Genomic DNA, 22,582 nt, shown 5'->3' with positions numbered 1-22,582 from the left:
TATACGCGGATGCCGGATGTCGTGATGCGGAAGGTGATGCGGAGAAGATGCAAGCCGGGAGGTGATGCGGAGAAGATGCCCGGGACCAGGCTTCAGGTTATGTATGGGGGGGGGGTGGGGGGGGGGGGGGGACAGGCGACAGCAGCAGCTCAGCAGATGGTGAATCGGTTTCAGGCTGAAATCGATTCACAATCTGTTTGCAGTCTGTTTGCAGTAAAGGCAGCCATACGATCCCTCTCTGATCAGATTCGATCTGTTGGTCGAATCTGATGGCAAATTGACCAGTGTTTGGCTACCTTAAGAATTAATACATGGCCACTAGTAGTCAGGATGTTTACATGCTGCATCAATGGCAGCTAAATGTCAGTAATATCTAGGGATGCCTGCTAGCAGCCATTTGGCACACAGATGCTGAAACTCCGGCCGATAGTGTGCTCCTAGCAATGAATTTGCCAGTGGGACATGGACCTTAAGGCAGGGATCACACACTTGAGTCTGCGGATGATTCTCTGTATTTTCGGCACACTTGGCCCACAGCCAGTTGACAGCAGCTGACATGTCGGCAGTAGGAAAGGCACACGCTGTGCGAAAAAAAGCAAAAGAGTCTGTATTTTTTTTCCTGCACAAGGAAAAAACGCAGTTGATAACATTCCAGTGGGATTATCCATAGGAAATCAGTGTTTTTGTCATGCATTTTTTTACATTGTGGAAAAACGCATGCAGTAACCCTCAAGTGTGATCCCATTCTATAGGTACCGTAAGTGACCTGGCCTTATGCACGATACTTATGCACAGTAGGCACATTATCATGACCATTTGCTAATATCCAGAATCACACTGGCAGCACTTGCAGCAGCCAGACACCCCAGATGCGCACTCTCTACCGACAAAAAAAATGCAAATTCTTGGGCGCCGCCATAGACGCCTAAACATATCGACATTTGGGTGCCCCCGGTGCACGATATATAGTGGGTGCTCCGCAAATACTGATATCTGACATTGTTGCCTATGGCGGTGCCCAATGAGTTCACTTGCCCAAATTTACTGCTTCGGTTTTTTTCCCGACCGTTACAGTGAAATGCGCACTGGTTTTCTAGGACAAGGGAACTGAAGCAAAACATTTACAAACATTTTGGAGAAGTACTGTAAATGGATAATGCCTCTGAGAAAAATCAGGAAAAAAGTTTAGTGAATCACAGGGCTTGTTTTAACAATTCACTTCAAGTCGTTTATTGCCTGAAGGTGCCCACGCACGGTACAATCAAATAGTTCAATTTCTCATTTAATAGACCAAAATGATCGAATAGAGGAGAGATTGAAAATATTTTTTTTCCGATCGATAAAAAACAATCGATTATTATTTTTTTTCAATAAAAATCTGTTCGGACGTGTTGGAAAAATCAAGTTGTTTTGAAAATGGAATAGTATATAGTAGGTTTGAAAAAAATAATTTAATAGATCAAAATCTAATAAAAAAAAAAAAAAACAGAAGAAATTGAATAGTGTACGGTCATCTTATTTTGTGCATACTCGAAAATGCAACCAATTTCGGGCCTAGCATGTTGATTAGACATGCTGCAAGTCGTGGTCGATCGGGTGCACGGCGGTAACAGCGAGCGATATCGGGGGTGAGCAATGAACGCAACGAAACCCCAATGTCCAATGTGAACCCTCCCCCCAAGTGCACTACCTGTCCTTGTCCACCCCTGGCTCAGTCCATATATGCACCCCACAAGGTTACGTGATGTCACACAAGAGCAAAAGCAGCCACCCTTAAAGTGAACCGAGCATCAATTTTAACACCCAGTGCAGCTCTATAGCAAATTAAAAATGCATTCTAAAAATGTGGTTTATTATCAAAAAGACCTTTCATTTTACCTCATCTTTTTACATTTAAGGGCTAAAATACGCACTTCTAGAGTCCGTGAAAGGACCTGTGGACGGAGAGCAACAGATGATGGAAGACAGATAAGAAATCACCTCATTAGACTTAATTGACCACAAACAAACCCTGAGCCTTCCACATTGTACTTTAAACAGAAAACATAAGAAGCACTTGAAGAATTTCACACCTAGCCTGGATAAGACACTGTAAAAGCAGCAGGGGTTTTGAACTCCTGAAACATGGCAGTCTTTTCAGCTATTTGAAGCCAGGAGCTGCTTAGATCACTTTAAAATCAAGAAATAAACTTAGAAAAAGGGGGTCGGGTAGAGAAATGCCCATTACTACTGAAAGAAATCACAAGGTCTTCACCTACTTATCCACATGCAGTAGGAGTAAAAGAAGAGTGTACTGTATTTAGATTGTCTCCTATTTAACCAGTAGTAACTTACTCGGTAGTTTTTAACTGCCCTGTTTGCTAATAGAGTTCCATGACAAGAATCATGCACGATGTACCCTGAAGGAGCAAGGCTTGTAGAATAAGCAGTGGCAGTGATAAGGAGAGGTGTAGCACTACGCTCCTCCTATCCAGCTGAAGAGGCAGGGAGATGCTGCAAGACATTCAGTTCACTATCAGGGCTGAGGGAGGCAGAGCAGGGAATCTGTCCAAACTGTCGTCCCTCCACCATCCATCTGCTCTGATTACATCCACTGCTCAGCGTCCCTCCGGCTGACTCCAGTGCAGGACTAGTCCTCCTGTCTACCAGCAGCACCGCCAGCAACCATGTGGGGATTTCACCAGTGTGCGCTCCTCTGGCTTCTCTTCTCCTCTGCAGTGACAGCTAACAGCAAGGTAGGAGGATTCCCAGTGTAGTATTATCAGTGGAATTGTGCCAGCGACAGTTTTATCAGGGAAAGAAAGTAAAAAGAAACTTCTGGGCAGCAGATCAGTGAACTTCCCATTGCTCAGACTTTGTTTCTATCTCAATGCTGCACAAGTGTTTTACATGATGATTCTGTTTATTTGTGTCTTGGTCTTGTGCTCTGGACAGTAGCGCCAGTAGCATATCAGATCTCTTTGATGTGTGAGCAGAAGTGTGTCTGTTTGCATTTCCATTTTCCATTTCCACTTTCTGATGCAGGATAATATGAGACCTGAAAACTCTGAAGAAATCACGTGTGGTTTTGTTGCTTGAATGCATGTCATTCACTTAGCTTTGGGCTGTGCCCAACACCTAGTGATTTCTGCATATAACAGAACCCTAGGCTGATAGACAGTATTATTTAGTATTTATATAGCATTCACATCTTCTGTAGCAATGTACTTAACTGTACCTCAGAGCGGCTCACAATCTAATCCCTACTATAGTCATATGTCTATATCGTGTAGAGTGTATGTGTCATAGTCTAGGGCCAAATTTGGGGGACAGCAAATAACTTATCTGTATGTTTTTGGGATGTGGGAGGAAACCAGGGTGCCCAGAGGAAACCCACACAGGCGCTGGAAGCAAATACTAACTCCATGCAGATAGTGCCCTGGCTGGGATTCGAACCGAGGACCCAGCGGTGCAAGGCGAGACTGATTGTTCGATCACTTCCAGCATGTCTGATCTACTTCCAATTGGAGAAAGTGATCGATTTTGAGATCCGCACTGCACAAAATGAATCCCTTCCTCGATCGGGAGCAGATCAGACATGCTGGAAATTATGGAACAACAACCAGTCTGTTCTGAAGTTCTGAAGTGAAAATTGCATCGTGTGAATCCAGCATTAAGGATAACTAGAGATCTCCCATAATAAAGTTTTTTACTTCCCTCGCCATCCTCCTGCGGTCCTTTACTTCCTTCTCTTTCATGCATGTGCTGTGCACACAAACCATAAGCAATATCTCACAATCTCATACACACCTTGTTGAACGAATGATTGCCGGCAGAACATATCTGCCGGGATGGATTTGAAAGATTGAGAGACAAATATCTTACGTCGCTATCTTTGGAGTGCTTTTACAAACTACTTTTATAATGATTTTCGGCAGATCAGCTGTCTATTGTTTGTTTTCCGAAGATTTTTATCTTGCGTGTGGATGCAGCTTTATGGTGGCCATGCACATATTGATTTTTCAAGCTGAATCACTTTCATTGACTCAGCTGGGAAAATGTTGCCCGTAACGTGCCCAAGTGGTTAACCTTCCAAATTATGGACAGTGTATGGATCTAAAGAGGGTTTGGATGGAAGATCTCATTTGAGCTGATGAGAGAAGAAATGGTGGAGAAATGACAGCTGCATAGCTTTGGACTTCATGGAGTGGTACAGTGGTAGCAGTTTGATTAATTCTATATTGACTGAGAAGTGAAATGGAGGACAAGATGGTAGAATGACTACTACCTGATTGATCACTTGCCATATCATGAGTTTACATACATGCTTTGGCAGCATTAAATTGCCACATTCTGTAAGTACCGTAACAGGTTGAGAAACGCATACAAGTGCGGTCAGACACCCACATTGTAAATCTAAAAATTCTACCAATAACTATAAACACTGGGAAAGAACATACAAGTGCATACAGCGGAGCAGTGCTTTTCAGCGCTGCTAGATTTGGGCGCAGCCAGCGCCGCCATAGACTGTAATGGGAATCAGTCTATTGCGGCGCTCAGTGAGTAACGTGGCTCCGTCAGAAGACGGAGCCGAAGTTGCTTAAAAAACACAATAATTCGGCCTCCAGCAATCGCTGGAAGCCGAATTATTTCATTCCCCCACTATCCATGGCGGCCTGGAGGGGGAATAGTAATTAAAACGTCCTGGACTTGTGCAGAAGCAGGATAAGCTATATACCACTGTATCCTGCGCCCAAGTCTACCGGCGCCGATTTCAAATGTACTCGCATACAGACACACATTTATTGTAAACAAATAAATTTGATACGATCTCAAACTTTCTATGATCAGATCACCACTGTACATATGGTATAAATGTGAATACTAGCCTCAACCAGGTGTTTATGTGTATGTTAGACAGGCTGTTTAAACTCACATGCATAAATGTGTATGTCAGGCTGAGCCAGGCATTTATGTGTATGTCAGTCAGGCATTTAAGTTTACGTATTCTGAAAGTTACAGGTACACAGTGGGCGTTATGTTCCCTGTAAAAGCAGAAATGCAAAGCAATGGGAAAGTTGCAACGCACATTTTCATCGTGTTGCGTCGCATACAATGAAGCATACAACTTCACTGTCACTGTTGACGCATGCATGCAGTGCGTTAGGATGCCACATTAAACCACACCGACCACACTGTAAGTGTTGCATAGGAGGTGCATTGCAGTGTGACGGTCTGCGCTACAATCCGCCTGTTACGTCACACTGCAATGCACCACTGTGAATGTAGCTTTAAGGCCAGTACACACAGGTGGATTGATGTCGCCCATTGGGGATCAGAACCCGATCCCTTGGGCGACATCGCTGAGCCAACGCTGTACAGTTACAGAGTCAGTTGTGTTGACATTGCATTTTGATGAGGGCAGAGGGACGGCAGAGCCGCGCAGGCGTGACATCATGGGGCGAGCGGTGGCACAAAGGTATCAGCCATCGCTCTGCCAAGTTTATCTGCCTGGCAATCGCTTGCAGGTCGGATGCTACTGTATGCACGCTGGTTTATCGGTTGAGGCGGTTGTTATTGGCTGCCTCAGGCAACTTTGGTCAAGCATGAGTACGATGCTTTAGATTGAGCCAGGTTTTTTAATTTATATCAGCCAGGCATTTAAGTTTATGCTAAGCAGTTTGTATGCAGAGCATATGGAGAAGAGTGCGAACACAGAGAGAGGCAGACATTGGCGGGGATGCTTATTTTAGAAGGGAACAATGATGATTGAGACAGGTTTCTGACTCTATGCAGATAATAGTTTTCTTCCAAGATCTCTTGTTCAGTGGCGGTCTGCTGCTTCCATAGACATGAGTTTCTTGCCAAATCCTGCTGGAATCTTTCATTCAAGTACCCGACAGAGCACTCAGAGTGCAGTAGATCTTTTCTGTAGGTAAACAATGACAAACCTCAGCATCTCCCTCACCTCTCGATTGGCCATCAACGAGGTGGGTGGGCTCACTGATTTCACCAATGAGATGCAAGTAAATATGAGTTGATATAAATGTTTATTCTAATTGTATGCAAATGCATGCTGCTTAAAAATGGACCACTGCATACATTTGCTTAGAATTTACACCAACATCAAAACAGTTATGCAGGGATCACACTTGCCAAGTTTTCCCTTGTCGCAATGGGAGATGTGATGTATGACATTCACAGTGCAGTGTTAGAGTCACATTGTAACATATAGCGTTATGGTAATGGACTGCTGCAGTGTGTTACCTCTAAACCAGCGGTAGGGAACGTTGGCTCTCCAGCTGTGATAAAACTACAAAACCCAGCATGCATTTGTCTTCATTAATCATGACTGTGGCTGACAGACTCCTGCAATGCATTGTGGGACTTGTAGTTCCTTAACAGCTGGAGAGCCAAGGTTCCCTACCCCTGCTCTAAACACACACGTTACCAGATACAGGAAAGCATACTTTTCATTGACTGTATGCTTTACTGTACCTACTTTATGCAATAGTAACTGCAGCTATGCACTGTTTGGTGCAATGCAAAGCCATAGCCTGTTAATTTACCACTGCTCCTGCCCTGCCCCTGATCTACTGAGATTTTCCATTCTGTCTGATCAATAATCTTGGTCAATTGTATGTCAAAATCAATTGAAAATTGATTGCTCACTCAGACATGCAGCTGAATAGTGTACTGGTTAGGAAGACTCAGGAGACCAGGGTTCGAATCTTGGCTCTTCCTGTTCAGTAAGCCAGTATTTAATCAGTAAGGAGAACTTGGGCAAGACTCCCTAACACTGCTATAGAGAATAAAAGCCTTGCTGAGAATCCCCCTATGAAGAGATGGACTAGTCCAAAACCTGTCGGTTCTGTCAGATTTCTACTACCTACAGTAAGTGACAGCAACATAGGAGAAAAGTAATTTATGGCTCATTTTACTCTGGAAAAAACATACTTCTTATTTGTATATGCTTGAACAAATAATACATTTTAAAATGTTTCGCCATAATGCCCCTTTACGTGCTGTGAGTCCTCCAGGAGAAAAGGCAAGTAGATGTGCCTTCATCTAAGTGAACCTGTCTTTGTTTACACGCCCTTTAAACTGCTAATATGAAAAGTGTACTATAAATGTTCTGTCTTGTCGTGTTAGGCAGTAGATATCTGGCAGATTTGATTAGAAAGATGAGAATTGTCCTGGAAAATTGCTGAGTGTATGGCTACCTTTAAAATCAAGCTGTGTTTTTTGGAAAGAAAATTAAGATCTGTGTATAAATACGAATTGAGAGGCAGTTAAAATTGTATACAAGCATATCTGTGGACTAGCAATGGCTTCATATTAGCAGTTTAAAATGCATGTGTACTAAGACAGGTTCACTTAGGTGAAGGCATATCTACTTCATCACAGAAGCTTGTTATGACACTGTCAGTTTTGGGTGCTGATGCTGAAAATGCGCTTAAAACATTCATGCAGAAGTAGATGTAAAGTACATCAGAACACAATACTGAAATGTAGAAAATGCAGGTTTGGACCAAAGCGGCCCCCAAACTTCATGTTTTCAGAACACCAATGTGTGAACGGAGGATTCCATGTGTCACTACCATGCAGCCTCTGCCAGCCTTGTGATCTGCGTGGCTTTCAGTCATTAAACAGCTGGATAAATCCCAAATTCCCCAGTTTTAATCACTTCTCTTCCGCTAATGAAGATTCAGCTGTAAAGTGTGAACAGATGTTACAGATATGAAGCTGCAGTCTGTCTTTCCTTGCCTGAGCAGAGGGGGTGATCTGCTTCACAGAAGAGGGTAATATTAATGTCTCAAGTGGGCAACACAGGAGACGGTATAGCTGAGATTTCTAATGCCTGGTACACACAACGCTATTTTCTGACAGATTTACTGTCAGATCGACTATTTCATACAGTTCCGATCTGATTTCCGATTTGTCATCACTCTTCTTCACTATGTCTCTTCACTTTGTCTCTTCTACCTTACAACTACAAACTGTGATTACTTCAGTTCAGTAAATGACAGGTCATCAGTTGTGTGCCAGTACTGACTGCTAGTTTTGTTAGGTGGAAAAAGGGGATTAAGGTTCCCCTTTCACCAGGTTTGCTGGGCTGCTGGTTCAGATGGGCGTATGAACCAGCAGCCCAGCGCCTCAGTCAAATGCTTTTCTGTTAGCGAGCAGAAAAGAATTTGGCAACCTTTGGCAGCATTCAGCAAATGTGTTGCGTTTTGACCCCCCCGCAGGGGGACACAGAAGCGCTGGGGTTAGCATGGAAAACAACTGGATTGAGTGCAGCATTTGCAGAAACAATGGTAAGCTGTCCATTCACTTAAATGGATATCGTTTAAATGACAAGCGTCACGGCTGGCATTTACCATCATGTAGATGCCTATGTGCCCCGGCCCTTGTGCTGGGAATACACAGTGCAATTTCCCGCCTGATCGGCGGGAATTGGATGATTATTTCTAACATATCCGATCCGTTTCCGAAAAAGGAGTTGTTTTTGTGAAGCTATCATCGGAAAATCGATTCCTTTATCGATTGGGCGCAGTTTGGACATGTACACACGGTACAGCTTCTTGTCTGATCACTCGTCGATCGGACATGAAATTACATCATGTGTTCCCAGCATTAGTGCAGACAGATTGGTCAGTATGGGTGTTGGAACTTAGTACCTAACCATTGCTTTGTTTGCTGCATTACTGAGAAGGCAAGACATTCTTTCCATGGTATCTGCAAGATTAGAATATTTCAAATATGCAGCAAAAAGAGTTAATATAAAGCTATCTATGTTGGCAACTCTGTGGAGATTCACAGATCATTTATATGTTCCGAGATGATCACTGGTGAGCTGAATACTATCATGTAGGTCCCGGTGAGCAAGGCCTGTCTGTACAGTATATGAAGGTTTCACATACCTTTGATATAGCGAGTTCTACATTGTGTAGAGTGGTGTTCAATGATTTAGGCTTGTATAGTGTACTTAGTGTAGATCAACTTGTTATGTTAATAGTATTTCTATGTGTTTGTGATGTCTACTCCTGCCATTGTATTGAAAACACTATTAGGCTATGTTCACAGTGGTGCATTGTGGTGCGGCATAGCGGCGGCTTTGTAACGTGGCCTGCAGCACTTCAATGCCACCACTTCTGCCACATTCGCAGTGCGGCAGGTGCTTTGTGGTATAATGGCCTGTAGCATCCCAATGCAGCGCATGCCCCGAAGGGCTCAAATTGCAAAGCAACGATGGAATGACGGGAACTGATGCCAAATGCTTTCCTGCTTGGTAGCAGAAAAGCCTGTAGCTTTGTCTAAACGAGACGCCAGCAGCCACCCTGGGAAGGAACCGGCCCTTGAAGCAGCAGGGGCAGTCATACTATCCCAGGGGGAAAAAACACATATAGATTGATAAATACTTGTTCTACTTACATAACGTATGTATTGTACTGCCCACATTTTGATTTCAGTGAATTTTTATCATCCTCTGTAATAAAACCCCTGTGTCCCTGCGTGTGCCTCCTGTCTCTGAGTAGCGTTGTCTGTGCTTTTTGTTACTGCGCATGTGCGCAGCACAGACCCAGAGACAGGAGGACGGGGCCAGGGAGCCGAGGGGGCAGCCGGGTGTGCGGCGTGTGAGCGGGCGGCAGTCGCGCGTGGTGGCGGGTCTGTGCGCCCAGAAACACAGACCTTTTTAAACGGGCTTAGGTCTACTAGTAGTAAATAAAGAGAAAAGTGGCATTTTCCATTTTGATTTCTTCTGCCTGAAGCCAATCCTGATGATTTTCTCTCTTTTTTTCTCTCAGAATCTGCACTGTCATGCTGTATCTAGCTTGCCTTGTAAACATGTGAGCACAGCATAGATCAGATTTCAGCAGCATCACACTGAACTGCCCTCAGCCAATCAGTGAGGAGCAGGAATGTGGGAGGGGAGATGACGAGCTTCCTTCTCATAGTCAGTGTACCAAATAGAGCCAGTCTGACTGAGATAAGATTTATTACAGCAGATGCATTTCCGATTAGATTGGAATGTTTGAAATGCAGGGCCAGGTTGCAGGCTGCATAATAAACACAGGGCAGTGGGGTAAATGGAATTTGATTTTTGTGGCTGACAATACCCCTTCAAGGTATGTACACATTTACTATCAGTGTTGATCTTCAGGATTAAGCTCAATTCTGTGGATGATTCTGTGAGGGCAAATGCTGTACAGATGTGTTGCTCGGCTAAAGCTATAGGCAAGGGAGAAGGGATGACTGTGCAGTGCACAAAGGAACAACTTCCAGTGGGGAGAGGGGTGGGGTAAGAAGGGTAACAGTGCACTTGGGCGATGCTGTCGTTGAAAGATCTGGCATGCTGGATTTAAACGAGCTCAGGGACACCAGTACACATGCTGGATTCTCAGCCGGGACACCTCTGAACAGCATCCTTGGCCAAAAGTCGTATAGCGCGTATAAAAGGCTTAACACTTCATCTTTTAAGACAAGCTTGTGAGAGGCCCAATGTCTGCATCAGGCTAAGCAGCACAGTAAGTAATGAAACTTCTATGTGAGACTGCAGATTCAGCTGGAAGTGTGAACAGATTGGAGAGCTTTCCTCTTAGATATGCCCAGTGCAGTGATGTGCGGAGTGGCCCCATTCTGCGTTATTTCACATCTCTCTGTCAGGGCTGCCCATCGCTTCTCTTAGAGGAAATCAGTGCAAAGCAATGTTTTCTTTTCACTACATCATTCATGTCTGTTTCCACCGCTGGATTGTTTGTAATAGTTCCAGAAGGCCTGCCTGTGTTGTCATAAGTTTTTCCTTCTAAAGATTTACGCACAGACTGAGACAGGAAGGCAGATTTTGTAGATTTGTAAATATCCATTTGGTTTATTTTGACTTCTTTTTGTTTTTCTACAGCAGTTATTTTTTTTTGTTAGCCAGCTTGCCCTGGTATGAAGATGAAAAGGCTGCATGACAAGTTACATTACTAATGAAACCGAGCAGTCTTGTTCTGTAAAGAGTGAGGGGAACAGGTGCATGTGCAGCACAACACTGTGACAACTTTATTTCAAGTCTACCTGGTGGATTGCTACAGGGAGACACCTTTAACTACTTTATATATTTGGAAATGCCGATCATAAAGAAAATCTTAAGTGTGTTCATGGCTTAACGTACACCTGAAATGAAAATAAATTGATAATTGATGCAATTGTATCTGCCGAGCTTAGCCTAAACAGGACTTTCCTGGAACCCCACAGTTTTATTTTGTGTACAAAAGATTGAATTATGCGGATTCATTGTCTCAGATGAATGACAATATTTTTTTTCAGCACCCATTTAGAACTGCTGTCCTTTTTTTCTGTTCCCTGCTCTCAGAACTCTGGCATGCAAGAGTTTTATGGCTTGCAATTAGTTGTCATTGAGAGTTACAATTGAAGAGAGAGTGACGCCTTCCAAAAATCCTCTTTTTATTTGACATTTATGTAAAGCACTATGAGCATAGCTAAAACGCTGCATTCCCGCAGCAGAACGATATAATTAAATCCCCCAAATCCCTGGGGCAAAATTCAGGGCGTTTTCCTGATAGAGGCATAGCTTTGTGCAGTAGCTCTGCCTCGACTCGCGTCAATCTCCGCGGGGAGGGGAGGCGAACAGCTGAGATTGGAGGCAGAGCTACACCGCTAAGCTCTGCCTTCCCGGGCAGCAAAGTCCACGACCTGGAAAGTTGTGGAATTTTGCTCCGGTATTTGGGGGGTTTCATTACATCGTTCTGCCACGGCAATGCGGCATTTTAGCTATGCTAATACTGCTTAACATACATATCAAGTACAAAGAGGCCTCCCAGATGCTCACAAGCATTGAACAAGTAATTCGAAACAGGGCATGTGCAGGTTCTGAACCGTGCATGCCCAGTGATAGAAAGCACTTCTTCTTTCTTGCGTGCACAATCGCTTCCTTTTACTGAGCATGTGCAGTTCAAAACACATGCATGCCCAGTTCAGATTCCCTTGTACATGGCCCTCTGTACTTCCACTGGATTATTTGACTGATGAACCAGTCAAATAGTAAAAGGACGAGGAACAGGAGGGAGCCTAAAGACAATGAGCAGCCTGAAAAAGGTCAGTAGGAGATAAGTCCACCAAGGGCTTAATTCACTATTTTTTCTTTTCACTTCAGTGGCACTTTAATTCTGACTCAAGTTTAACTGCAAAGAAGGTGTATTTTACATCCCTAAATTCCTAGCCATTACAGTTAGACAAAAAAGAAAAATGAACACCTAGCTTTGCTCTGTGTAGAAATGGGAATGTAGATACACAGGTTTTTTTCTTACTATGTCATGTCAGTTCAGGAACCCTGGGTAAGTTCAGCTCTTTTTCCCCCTACCCCCCTACAGTAGTCCTTTAATACGAGACATTTTAATTTTCACATTATGTATGCTCTAAAGGGAGGTATCATCAAGTACAATTGTAGTCCCAATAGAGATATTTCTAAGTGAAGCACAGCTAGCACATGTGCCCATATGCTGTGTAATTTGAGTACCCTGATGGAGAATAGGATCTGGACCATTATTCTTGGGGGTCCTTGACCTCAAGACTCTGGGGACAGCCACACCCTCTGCATCACCGATATCAATGCCCAGAATACTAGTAGCAGCATGTCTGTATGTATCGTAGTAAACTGAAGACAGAGGGATGTGCATAGCCAAGCCATTGCAATCCAAAAAGTGGAAACTAGATACATTTTACTGACAAGCCCTTTCATCTCACCTCTTTGTCCAGAGTACTTTTTAGTTTAAGTTCCTTTAGTTGAAATTCTTTTACTATGCCCCCTGCAATCATGGCTTAGTTATGTATTATTTTATGTTTGTTTGAACTGGGCGTACAGAAGCTGATGTACTTCTCATTACAACATTCCTGGCTGCCTTTCTTTAATCTGGAATCCATTCCCTGTGCCTGATGGTGGAGAGTCTTCAAATCCATTCGCTCTGGACAGCTGTTGTCCACAATTCTTCCTTTCAGCGGACACATAACCCATTCACTTCTGGAGAGGTTTACAATTATGTCTTATTCTCCCTGTCGATGTGTCCAAAACATAAAAAAGTTGAGAAAAGTGGAGGGAGCTAGCCACTATTATATGGAGGGAAATAATTCATTAACATGTTAGTATTCTCTAGGAATATAATCGAGAAACTGTCATTTTTTTAGTTGAATTCTGAAAGTTAGCTACTCTACGTAAAAAAAAAAAAAACTGTACTGACCCTGCTTCTGACACAGGAGACCTGGGCTCAAATCTCGGCTCTGCCTGTTCAGTAAGCCAACACCTATTCAGTAAGGAGTCCTTGGGCTAGTCTCCCTAACGCTGCTACTGTCTACAGAGCGTGCCCTTGTGGCTGCAGCTCATGCTCTTTGATTCCGCCAGTAGAAAAGCGCAATATAAATGTTATTTGCCTTGTCAGTAATATGTAAGACCTGCAAGAAAACTACTAATTGGTTCCACATTTCCATAGAGAAGAAGGCCAGCCCCAGAGCCACAACAAGGCCTATTTCATATGATGCAAACACATTCTAAGATCCTGTCCACACTTGTGCGTTAGCTAGTAATGCCGTTGAAGGTCCGTTTTACAAAAACACAAAGCACTGGGATCGAATTTGCTGTCACATCGTTCACGCCAAACGCTAAATTTCGATCTATTTCGTCCCGAAATAGATCGGTCCCGTCGATCGCTCCGTGCGGGAAATTACCGTCAATCGCCCGCGGGTAGGGAGCGCATCGCTAGCGGCGTACGATCGACGCAGGTATACATTAACTGAAGCTGGCTCCCGGCATCTTCTCCGCGAGGCAGGGAAAAAAGGGCACACAGCTCTAGTGGACTAAAAGGGCGCTGCCATAGACTGCAATACAAAATATTGGCTATTGGGCGCCCGACAGGAAAAAAGGGCGCCCGAGAAATAGCGGTTACAAGGAACGTTTTATCAAAAGTTTTCGTTTATACAAAAAGGGTTATAACAAATATCGTTTACAAGATCGTTTTGACTGTGTGTTATACTTATTTTTTCGTTCTTAAATCTCGCTTATAGGAGCTATAACTTATTTTTCCGTTTTTAAATTTCGCTTACAGGACTGTTACAAGTAAATGTTCGTTTACAGTACTATTAACAGATTAAGGTTTATAAGAAATATCGTTTACAAGTTCATTTACAAGATCGTTTTGATGTGTTATACTTATTTTTTCGTTTTTAAATTTCGTTTATAGGAGTGCTTACAGGACTGTAACAAGTAAATGTTCGTTTACACTACTTTTAACATTTAAAAGTCGTTTACATACGTATAATGCTTAAATACCGATGTATAAATACCGTTTTGAACCTTATTGTATTAGAAATACATCATACTTGGTATTAACTTTGTTTTTTACACTTATAATGTGTTGATTATGGTTAGTAAAATATCGTTTTTAATATTACTGTTATTTTAAGATTTTTTTTATTGCTTACGTGATATATAATTTTATGTATTTATAATATTAATATTGTATACGTCATTTTAAGACTATTTAATGTATTACAAATATACACATTATTGGTTAGGGTTAGGCACTACCAGGGGGGTCTAGGGGTTAGGGATAGGTATAGGGAGGGTTATGTATAGTTACAGTTCAATATACAGCATTATGGGGTGATTAGGGTTAGGCGCCACCAGGGGGGTCTTAGGTCTAGGCACCACCAGGGGGGTGGTTAGTTTTAGGCACCATCAGGGGGTCTTAGGTTTAGGCACCACCAGGGGGGTCTTAGGTTTAGGCACCAGCAGGGGGGTCTTAGGTTTAGGCACCACCAGGGGGGTCTTAGGTTTAGGCATCACCAGGGGGGTCTTAGGTTTAGGCATCACCAGGGGGGTCTTAGGTTTAGGCACCAGCAGGGGGTTCTTAGGTTTAGGCACCACCAGGGGGGTCTTAGGTTTATGCACCAGCAGGGGGTTCTTAGGTTTAGACACCACCAGGGGGTTGGTTAGTTTTAGACACCACCAGGGGGGTCTTAGGTTTAGGCACCAGCAGGGGGGGTTAGTTTTAGGCAAAACCAGGGGGGTCTTAGGTTTAGGCACCACCAGGAGGGTGGTTAGGGTTAGGCACCACCAGGGGGGTCTAGGGGTTAGGGATAGGTACAGGGAGGGCTGTGTATGAGAGTAAGGTTAGATATAGTTACAGCACATTATGTGTAATATATACAATTTATTACATTATGTGTATTAATACAAAGGGGGGGGGGGGTCTAGGTGTTAGGGATAGGGAGAAGGAGAGATCTGTGTGAGCTTACAGTTAGGTATAATTGCTGTGAAATACCTTTAAAATCTACTATTCTATTACTATGCTTAATAGCATTGTAAATATCGTTTTTATTATAGACGCTATTTGAAGTTTTAATATACTATTCGTTTGTTGTTATACACGCCATTTCACGTTTCATTCAACAATACGTTTATGTTATACACGCGATTTGACATTTACTACAGAATATGGTTGTTGTTATAGACGGTATTTTGCCGTTTAACATACGTTCATTACAGCGATACAGCACTATATTTTCGTTTACAACGCAACTAAGGGAAAACATTGTTTTACATTATAACTTATAAATTCGGCTACATCCCGCGCCCTTTTTTCCATGCGCCCTTTTTCAATGAAGGCATTACCTCCTGGCTCCCGGCTGGCATCTTCTCCGCATCACCTTCCGCATCACGGCATCCGTGTATAACTTCCTGTGTCACTGCAGTGACAGCGGAAGTACAAATAGAGGGCGCTCTATTTGAACTTCCGCTGTCACTGGAGTGACAAAGTTATACGCGGATGCCGTGATGCAGAGAACATGCCCGGGACCAGGCTTCAGGTAATGTATGCAGGGGGGGGGGGGGGGGGACAGGCGACAGCGGCAGCTCAGCAGATGGTGAATCGGTTTCAGGCTGAAATCGATTCACAATCTGATTGCAGTAAAGGCAGCCATACGATCTCGCTCTGATCAGATTCGATCAGAGAGGGATTTATCTGTTGGTCGAATCTGATGGCAAATCGACCAGTGTATGGCTACCTTAAGCATTCAGTGAGCACATGTGGGTGTTTGTGTAGGATCCATTTTCATCTTCTGCTAGGTAATGTGCGTTTTCTGCAGCATGTAAAACAATACCAAACTGCTGCTTTTTTTTTCACACATCGCATGTGATTCCCCATTGCTGACAGTGAGTTGCTCTCAGCTGGCTGTCGGTCAAGACTGCAAATACTGCCTCAGGGCTCTTTCACACTAGGAGCTTTTCCGTGCATTTTGACAGATCGTTCCTAGGAAGCGCTAAAGGTGGCCACTAGCGAAAAATCTTTCGATTGGTTGGAAATAATCTCTGTTGATGGGCACAATCAATTACATACGATTATAAAATCAGTCCTCCAATTGGATTTTCGTCGAACCAAAATTTGGAATTTCTTGTTGGTTGTGATAGATAGGAAGCAATGATTGGTTCGTTGATGGTGTAATGAACAATTTCACTCCCAATCAGAATTTCTGATCGCTCTAACGATTTTTTGGTAGAAATTCGATCGTTAGTGGCCACCTTTAGCAATGAAAGTCTATTTGAAAGTCTTTTCCCATCAGGTGAATTAGAACTACCACCGCTAATGAGTGTTGCACCGCAATTTCCTGACTTCGCGCCGCAGGTCATAACGCATGCACGAAATTGGTTCATGCACACGTTATGTAATGTGAAAGAGCACTCAGGGTGACATTGGCCTTGTCGTGGTGTTTTACAGAAAAGGTTACATTTACATTAATTTTCAGTAGAACAGGTGTATAGATAATTTTAAGGTAGATTCTAGTAAGTGTCATTAGACTGGAAATAAAACACAATAGTTTACAGCAAGCTATACTTTAAAGATTTAATGCCTGAAATTAACTTTACAGAGAGCAAACACTGTACAGACAGGAATTGGCTACCAGGTGTAGTCTTGAAGCATGCACCGTTCAATGGAGAGGGGAGGAGGGATGACTGGATGGCACACAATGAGATATAAAGTAAAAAAACAGTGTGCTCATTCATCACTCATTCATTGGTGGTTTTAACTGAGCTGTTTATTAACCAGAGACTAGCTTGTGTATGTGGCGTAACAGATAGCTTGACTTACAGGCCCCGATAAATTGCACAAGCGCCCGCCATTGGTTGCGTAAGTGTCCATAACGGGTGGCCATGGCAGTTGCTAAATCTCCTTATGAAGCCAATATGTCTATGAGTCATGAAGGGGGTTTGTGGGGGGAGGGGGTGGTTTGGGGAGAGACATTTAAGGTTAGGTGTCAGAAAGGGGAGTTTGAGGAGGGAGGGGTGTTAAGGTCATTTACCAGAAAGGCTATTAGCAATATTTTACTGTCGAACATTACCTCTGTAAAATAGTAGAATAGTGGTAAACATACCGATATTCTGCTATCAGCAATTCCCCAGCGCCCAAATTTCATAGCGCCTTTTTTTCAGGTATGCATAGAATTGTCTTTTGGTAGGTCAATAAATGTGAGGCTAAGGCCACATACACACATCAGACCATAGTCTTTTGAAAATGAAAGATCACAGACCAATTTTACCCCCTTCCATGTAGTATGAGAGCCATACCTTCAGTCTTTTCTATGGAGCTGAAATCCCCATCAGAATATAATCTTTGCAAGATGCTGCACACAAAGATGCTGTACAGGCACAAAAGATCAGTATCTGCAAAAGATCTGTTCCTGCCAAAGATCCGTTCCTGCAAATTGCATTCATAGTCTTTGAGATCTGCAGATCATCATACACACCTTGTTTAACAGACATTCATCTACATATCTGACAATCATCTGCAGATCTGAAAATCCATCCTGGTGGATCTGATCTGCAGATGAATGTCTGTTAAACAAGGTGTGTATGATGATCTGCAGATATCATAGACTATGAATGCAATTTGCAGGAACGGATCTTTTGCAGGAACAGATCTTTGGCAGATACTGATCTTTTGAATGTCTACAGCATCTTTGTGTGCAGCATCTTGCAAAGATTTCTGTCTGATGGGGAGTTCAGCTCCATAGAATAGACTGTGTAGGTATGGCTCTCATACTACATGGAAGGGGGTAAAATTAGTCTGTGTTCTTTCATTTTCAAAAGACTATGATCTGATGTGTGTATTGAGCCTTAAGAAACACAGGTCCTTATTCAATTCACTTTTTCTCCTTTTTTCCTTGGAGATAACTTTTAATTTCCTGTTAAAAATACATTATCAGCATTTTGCAATTAAAAAAAAGTATCAAAAAGTAGGGGAAAAAGTACTGTCAAAATTATTTTGAGTATTTTTCTGCATTCTGGTGGATTAACAAGCATTTTATTGACAAGTTTGAAAATATCTCTTAGGAAAAGACTTAGGTGAAAAAGTGAATTGCATATGGGCCATGGGCCCTTCTCCAATTAGCTTTTCTCTAGAGTTTTCTCCCAGGGGATAATTTTTTCCTCTAATCTAAAAAAAATAACTTTGCAGCACTTAGCAATTGAATAAGTAGTACATTTCTTGCTTGGTGTGAGCTTTAAAAGTATTTTATTGGTAAGGTTTGAAAAGATTTCCTTGAAGAATAATCAGGAGAAAAGTTAATATAGCCCATTATCTTTTAGAGACAGAAAAAGCATATTTAACTAGATCTGTGCCCGGCGACATTATATCGATGCCCCTGAAGACTTCATCTTTGTGCCTGGGGAGTAGGTATACGCAGCTCACTGCGATTGCCCATCATGTGCGTGCACGCGCTCCCGCATGCATTCCACTCGCCACCCGTTAGCCCCCTGATCAGTAAATGGGAACATATGCTTCCAAAGCCGATCAAAGTGCCTGTAACAAATGATCATCAGCATCAGCAAGATGCCGGTGGTCACTGTGAAATGAAAGTACAAACACATACACAAAACTTCCATACACAATAATAAATCCCCCATTTAGTTATTAATACCTTACCCCTCTCCCATTTTAACCACTTAAGCCTAACTGGACGAAAATTCTCGTCCAGTTAGGCTGCACGCACTCCCGCAGGTCGTGCGCACTCCGGCAGGTCGTGCGCACTCCCGCGCCCCCCCCCCGTGTGCGTTCCTGCTACTAGCCCAGCGATCAATGAAAGGGATTATAGATCCCTTTCATTGATCGGACCCCCCCAGAGAAAAGCCGACAGCGTCTCTTCAGACGCTGCGGCTTTTCTGAGTTAAAAAAGTTCCTGGTCTTCTGAGCTGAGAAATAATGATTTTTCTCTATTTCTTTCTTAATATTCCTGTTAAAATGGATTTAGAATAAATTAAATCTCAGCAAAATGTATCACCCACAGAAAGCCTAATTGGCGGCGGAAAAAACAAGATGTAGATCAATTCATTGTGATGAGTAGTGATAAAGTTATTGGCAAATGAATGGGAGGTAAAAGTTGCTCAGATGCAAAAAAAATCTTAACCCTGTGGGCTTAAGTGGTTAAAAAAATACATAAATATTTACCTTAGGGACTCAACTTTTTTTTAATATGTATGTCATAAGGGTGTATTACTGTTATTTTTGCAAATAAAGGCTTGTAATTAGTGATATAGTAAAACTAAAGCAAAACTCGAAAAATACACCTTTATTTCCAAGTAAAATGTTGTTGCCATTAATTGTACTAGGGACATGATTTTACCGTTGTGATAACTGGAACAAATGGGCAAAAAAAATGCGTAGGTTTTATCTACAGTCACGTTTGATTTTAACGCTATCATGGCTGAAAACAGGGAAATAATTATTTTTTTCTTATTTCTGTTAAAATGCATATGGAATAAAAATTCTTAGCAAATATACCACCCAAAGAAAGCCCAATTTGTGGCAGAAAAAAAACCCAATGTATAGATCCTTTAGGTGTGATAATAGTGCTAAAGTTATTGGTGAACGAATGGGAGCAGTGCTGAAATGTGAAAATTGCTCTGGTCCGTAAGGGGAACACAACTTGTAGTGGTTAAGCACTCTTTCAAATCAGATTATAAGTGAGGCAATAAAAAAACCTTTGAAAATGATGAGCAATAAATAATACAACTTGGCAGATACTTTTATTTAATGCTTAGTGAAAATTTTATTTAACTAATAATATGTTTCTATTTAGCTTTCCAAAGCCCGACCACACAGTTTAGTGGCTACTTTAGACCATATGGAATGACACTAGACTAAAAACGTATCAAAGCAATGGTTAGTGCCACCACAAACAACTGCTCACAGGGTGTGCTTCCTGAGTGCTTCCACAGGCCTTAAGTTTATTTATATAAACATTCTTGTCATATTGTATTTCAAATAGACGATTAGCAGAGAGATCAGCATTATTCTCCACTCAAACTGTTAGTGATAAATAGCTTCTTATGAACAAAAATATAAATTGTGCCACACTGTGTACTAGTAAATAAATCATTAGGAATCAATCTCCCTTACCTTTTTTCCATATCATATAGTCTTCTATTCCGCCTGCCAGTGATATATGGAGCCCACCCAATTCCAAGACCTATGAGTGGACATCTCTTCCTGGGAGCAGGGTTTGTACAGGAAGTACAGTGTGTCACCAGAAAGTCATGCCTCACATATTGGGTCTATGCACAAATAACTATATGCATATAGAGTAGCAGTTAAAAAAGGCACAAGACCTGATTCCGGGGGTTAAGGTTAGGTGCTGAGGGGTGCTAAGGTTAATTGCCGACCGGAGGGGTTAAGGTTAGGCACCCACCAGGTAGGTTAAGTTTAGGCGCTCGCTAAAGGGGGGGGGGGGGGCATAAGCTTAGGTCTGTGTGAGAGTGGGTAGAGGTTGGGCCACAGTGAAATATTGGTAAATTATTATTATTATTATTTAGTATTTATATAGCGCCAAGTTCTTACGCAGCGCTGTACAGAGAATATTGTCTTGTCACTTAACTGTCCCTCTGAGGGGCTCACAATCTAATCCCTACAATAGTCCTATGTCTATGTTGTGTAGTGCAGGGGTGCCCAATGCGTCGATCGCGATCTACCGGTAGATCGCGAAGGACTGCTGGGTAGATCGCGGGCAGTAGTTCAAAGTAGTGAAGCCACGGAGACTGAAACTGTGCTCTCGCGCTGTGATTGGCCGATGGTGCACTGTCAGCGTGTGGTGCCGGCCAGTCACAGCGCAAGGGCACAGTGTCAGCCTCCGTGGCCACTCCCAGAAGTTCACAGGAAGCCAATGAGGGCTGCTCATGTGTTCATCCCCTCCAGCTGTTGGCTTGGGAGTATGAGGAGTCCTCCTCGGCTGGTACTTCCAGGACCTGGGAGCAATGGCTTCGTTTCTGTGCCCCGTCACAGGCTGCCAGGTTATTTATGTAGTGGGGGTCGGCATGACAAAAGTCGACTTCCTCCGTTCCATATGTGTGTGTGTGTTTGGGGGAAGAAATAAGGAAGTAGTGCCCTATGGAGTGGTGGAGCTGGCTGTGCTGCGTCCTTTGGAGTACTAGTGATACTATTCAGGATGGCTGCTGCAGTGAGTGGAGTGTCAGTTCTTCTGCCCAGACATCTCCTGGGAATGTATAGGCTGGCAGTGTGGAGCTGGTGTCTGATTGGCTAGTATCGCAGTATTTATAATAGTCCATGATGTAGGTACGAGTTGTCAGTGAGCATAGTGTGCGTGTGACTCACGCAAGCAGTGTAGGTGACTGTCGCACTATGTCAAGGGACTGGGGGTAGTAATTATAACTGGGAGGAGGAGTGTCTGCCTACTTATGTGGGTTTTTCCTTTTTTTTGGGGGGGGGGGGGGTAGATCTCTTAGACTCGGAAGCTTTTAAAGTAGCTCGCGAGTCGGAAAAGTGTGGACACTAGTGTAGTGTATGCATCGTAATCTAGGGCCAATTTTAGGGGGAAGCCAGTTAACTTATCTGTATGTTTTTGGGATGTGGGAGGAAACCGGAGTACCCGGAGGAAACCCACGCAGACACAGGAAGAACATACAAACTCCTTGCAGATGTTGACCTGGCTGGGATTTGAATCAGGGACCCAGCGTTGCAAGGCGAGAGCGCTAACCACTACGTCACCGTGCTTCCAATATTTTACTATATTAATGGATTAGTAGAATAACGATGAATTTACCAATATTCTATCACCAGCTATTTTTGCCCCCTTTTCAACATGCGTCTATATCAAATGTTTGCGTGCATGTAGGGAGGAGCATAGTGAGGTGTTATCCTTCCATTGTACAGACAAATGTGACGTGCATCCTCAGCAGTGCTGGCTTTTGAAGTGTGTGGCAGGAGAGGCATTACAGACTTATGTATTGGGAAACGGGGATGATAAAGGTTGGGTAATAGGGTAGCTGATTTTTCATTCAACCAGCCTTTCTCCTAATGTGAACCCTGTTTGATTCACAAAATGTTTTTAATTGGCTAATATAGTTCTTGAATATTTGTATGTACAGTAATTGCTGTTTTAAATATCCATTACTATCTGTTCCCACTTCTGATCATGACATGACCTGAAAACTGTAACTTGAAACATCCACCCCAAATTTGAGGGGTTGTTAAAGAGGACTTGAGGCCAAAATTACAGAGCCTGTCAATGACTTTCTGTGTCTGAATGATGTCTT

At 42.9% G+C, this 22,582-nt stretch overlaps 1 protein-coding gene across 1 annotated transcript in view; it reads left to right on the top strand.

The window, feature by feature from the left end:
* The first annotated feature begins 2,499 nt into the window (after positions 1–2,499).
* Positions 2,500–22,582, top strand: part of OLFML2A (olfactomedin like 2A) — a 189,606-nt gene continuing 169,523 nt past the window's right edge. Inside the window, exon 1 of the mRNA XM_068248127.1 lies at positions 2,500–2,735. Within this exon, the coding sequence (XP_068104228.1) occupies positions 2,667–2,735 (69 nt within the window). The 5' untranslated portion in view covers positions 2,500–2,666. The remainder of the gene's footprint in view (positions 2,736–22,582) is intronic.

Source organism: Hyperolius riggenbachi, chromosome 8, assembly GCF_040937935.1.
Source record: "Hyperolius riggenbachi isolate aHypRig1 chromosome 8, aHypRig1.pri, whole genome shotgun sequence".
NCBI classification, from domain to species: Eukaryota; Metazoa; Chordata; class Amphibia; order Anura; family Hyperoliidae; genus Hyperolius; species Hyperolius riggenbachi.
This window is presented reverse-complemented; position numbering and strand designations above follow the sequence as displayed.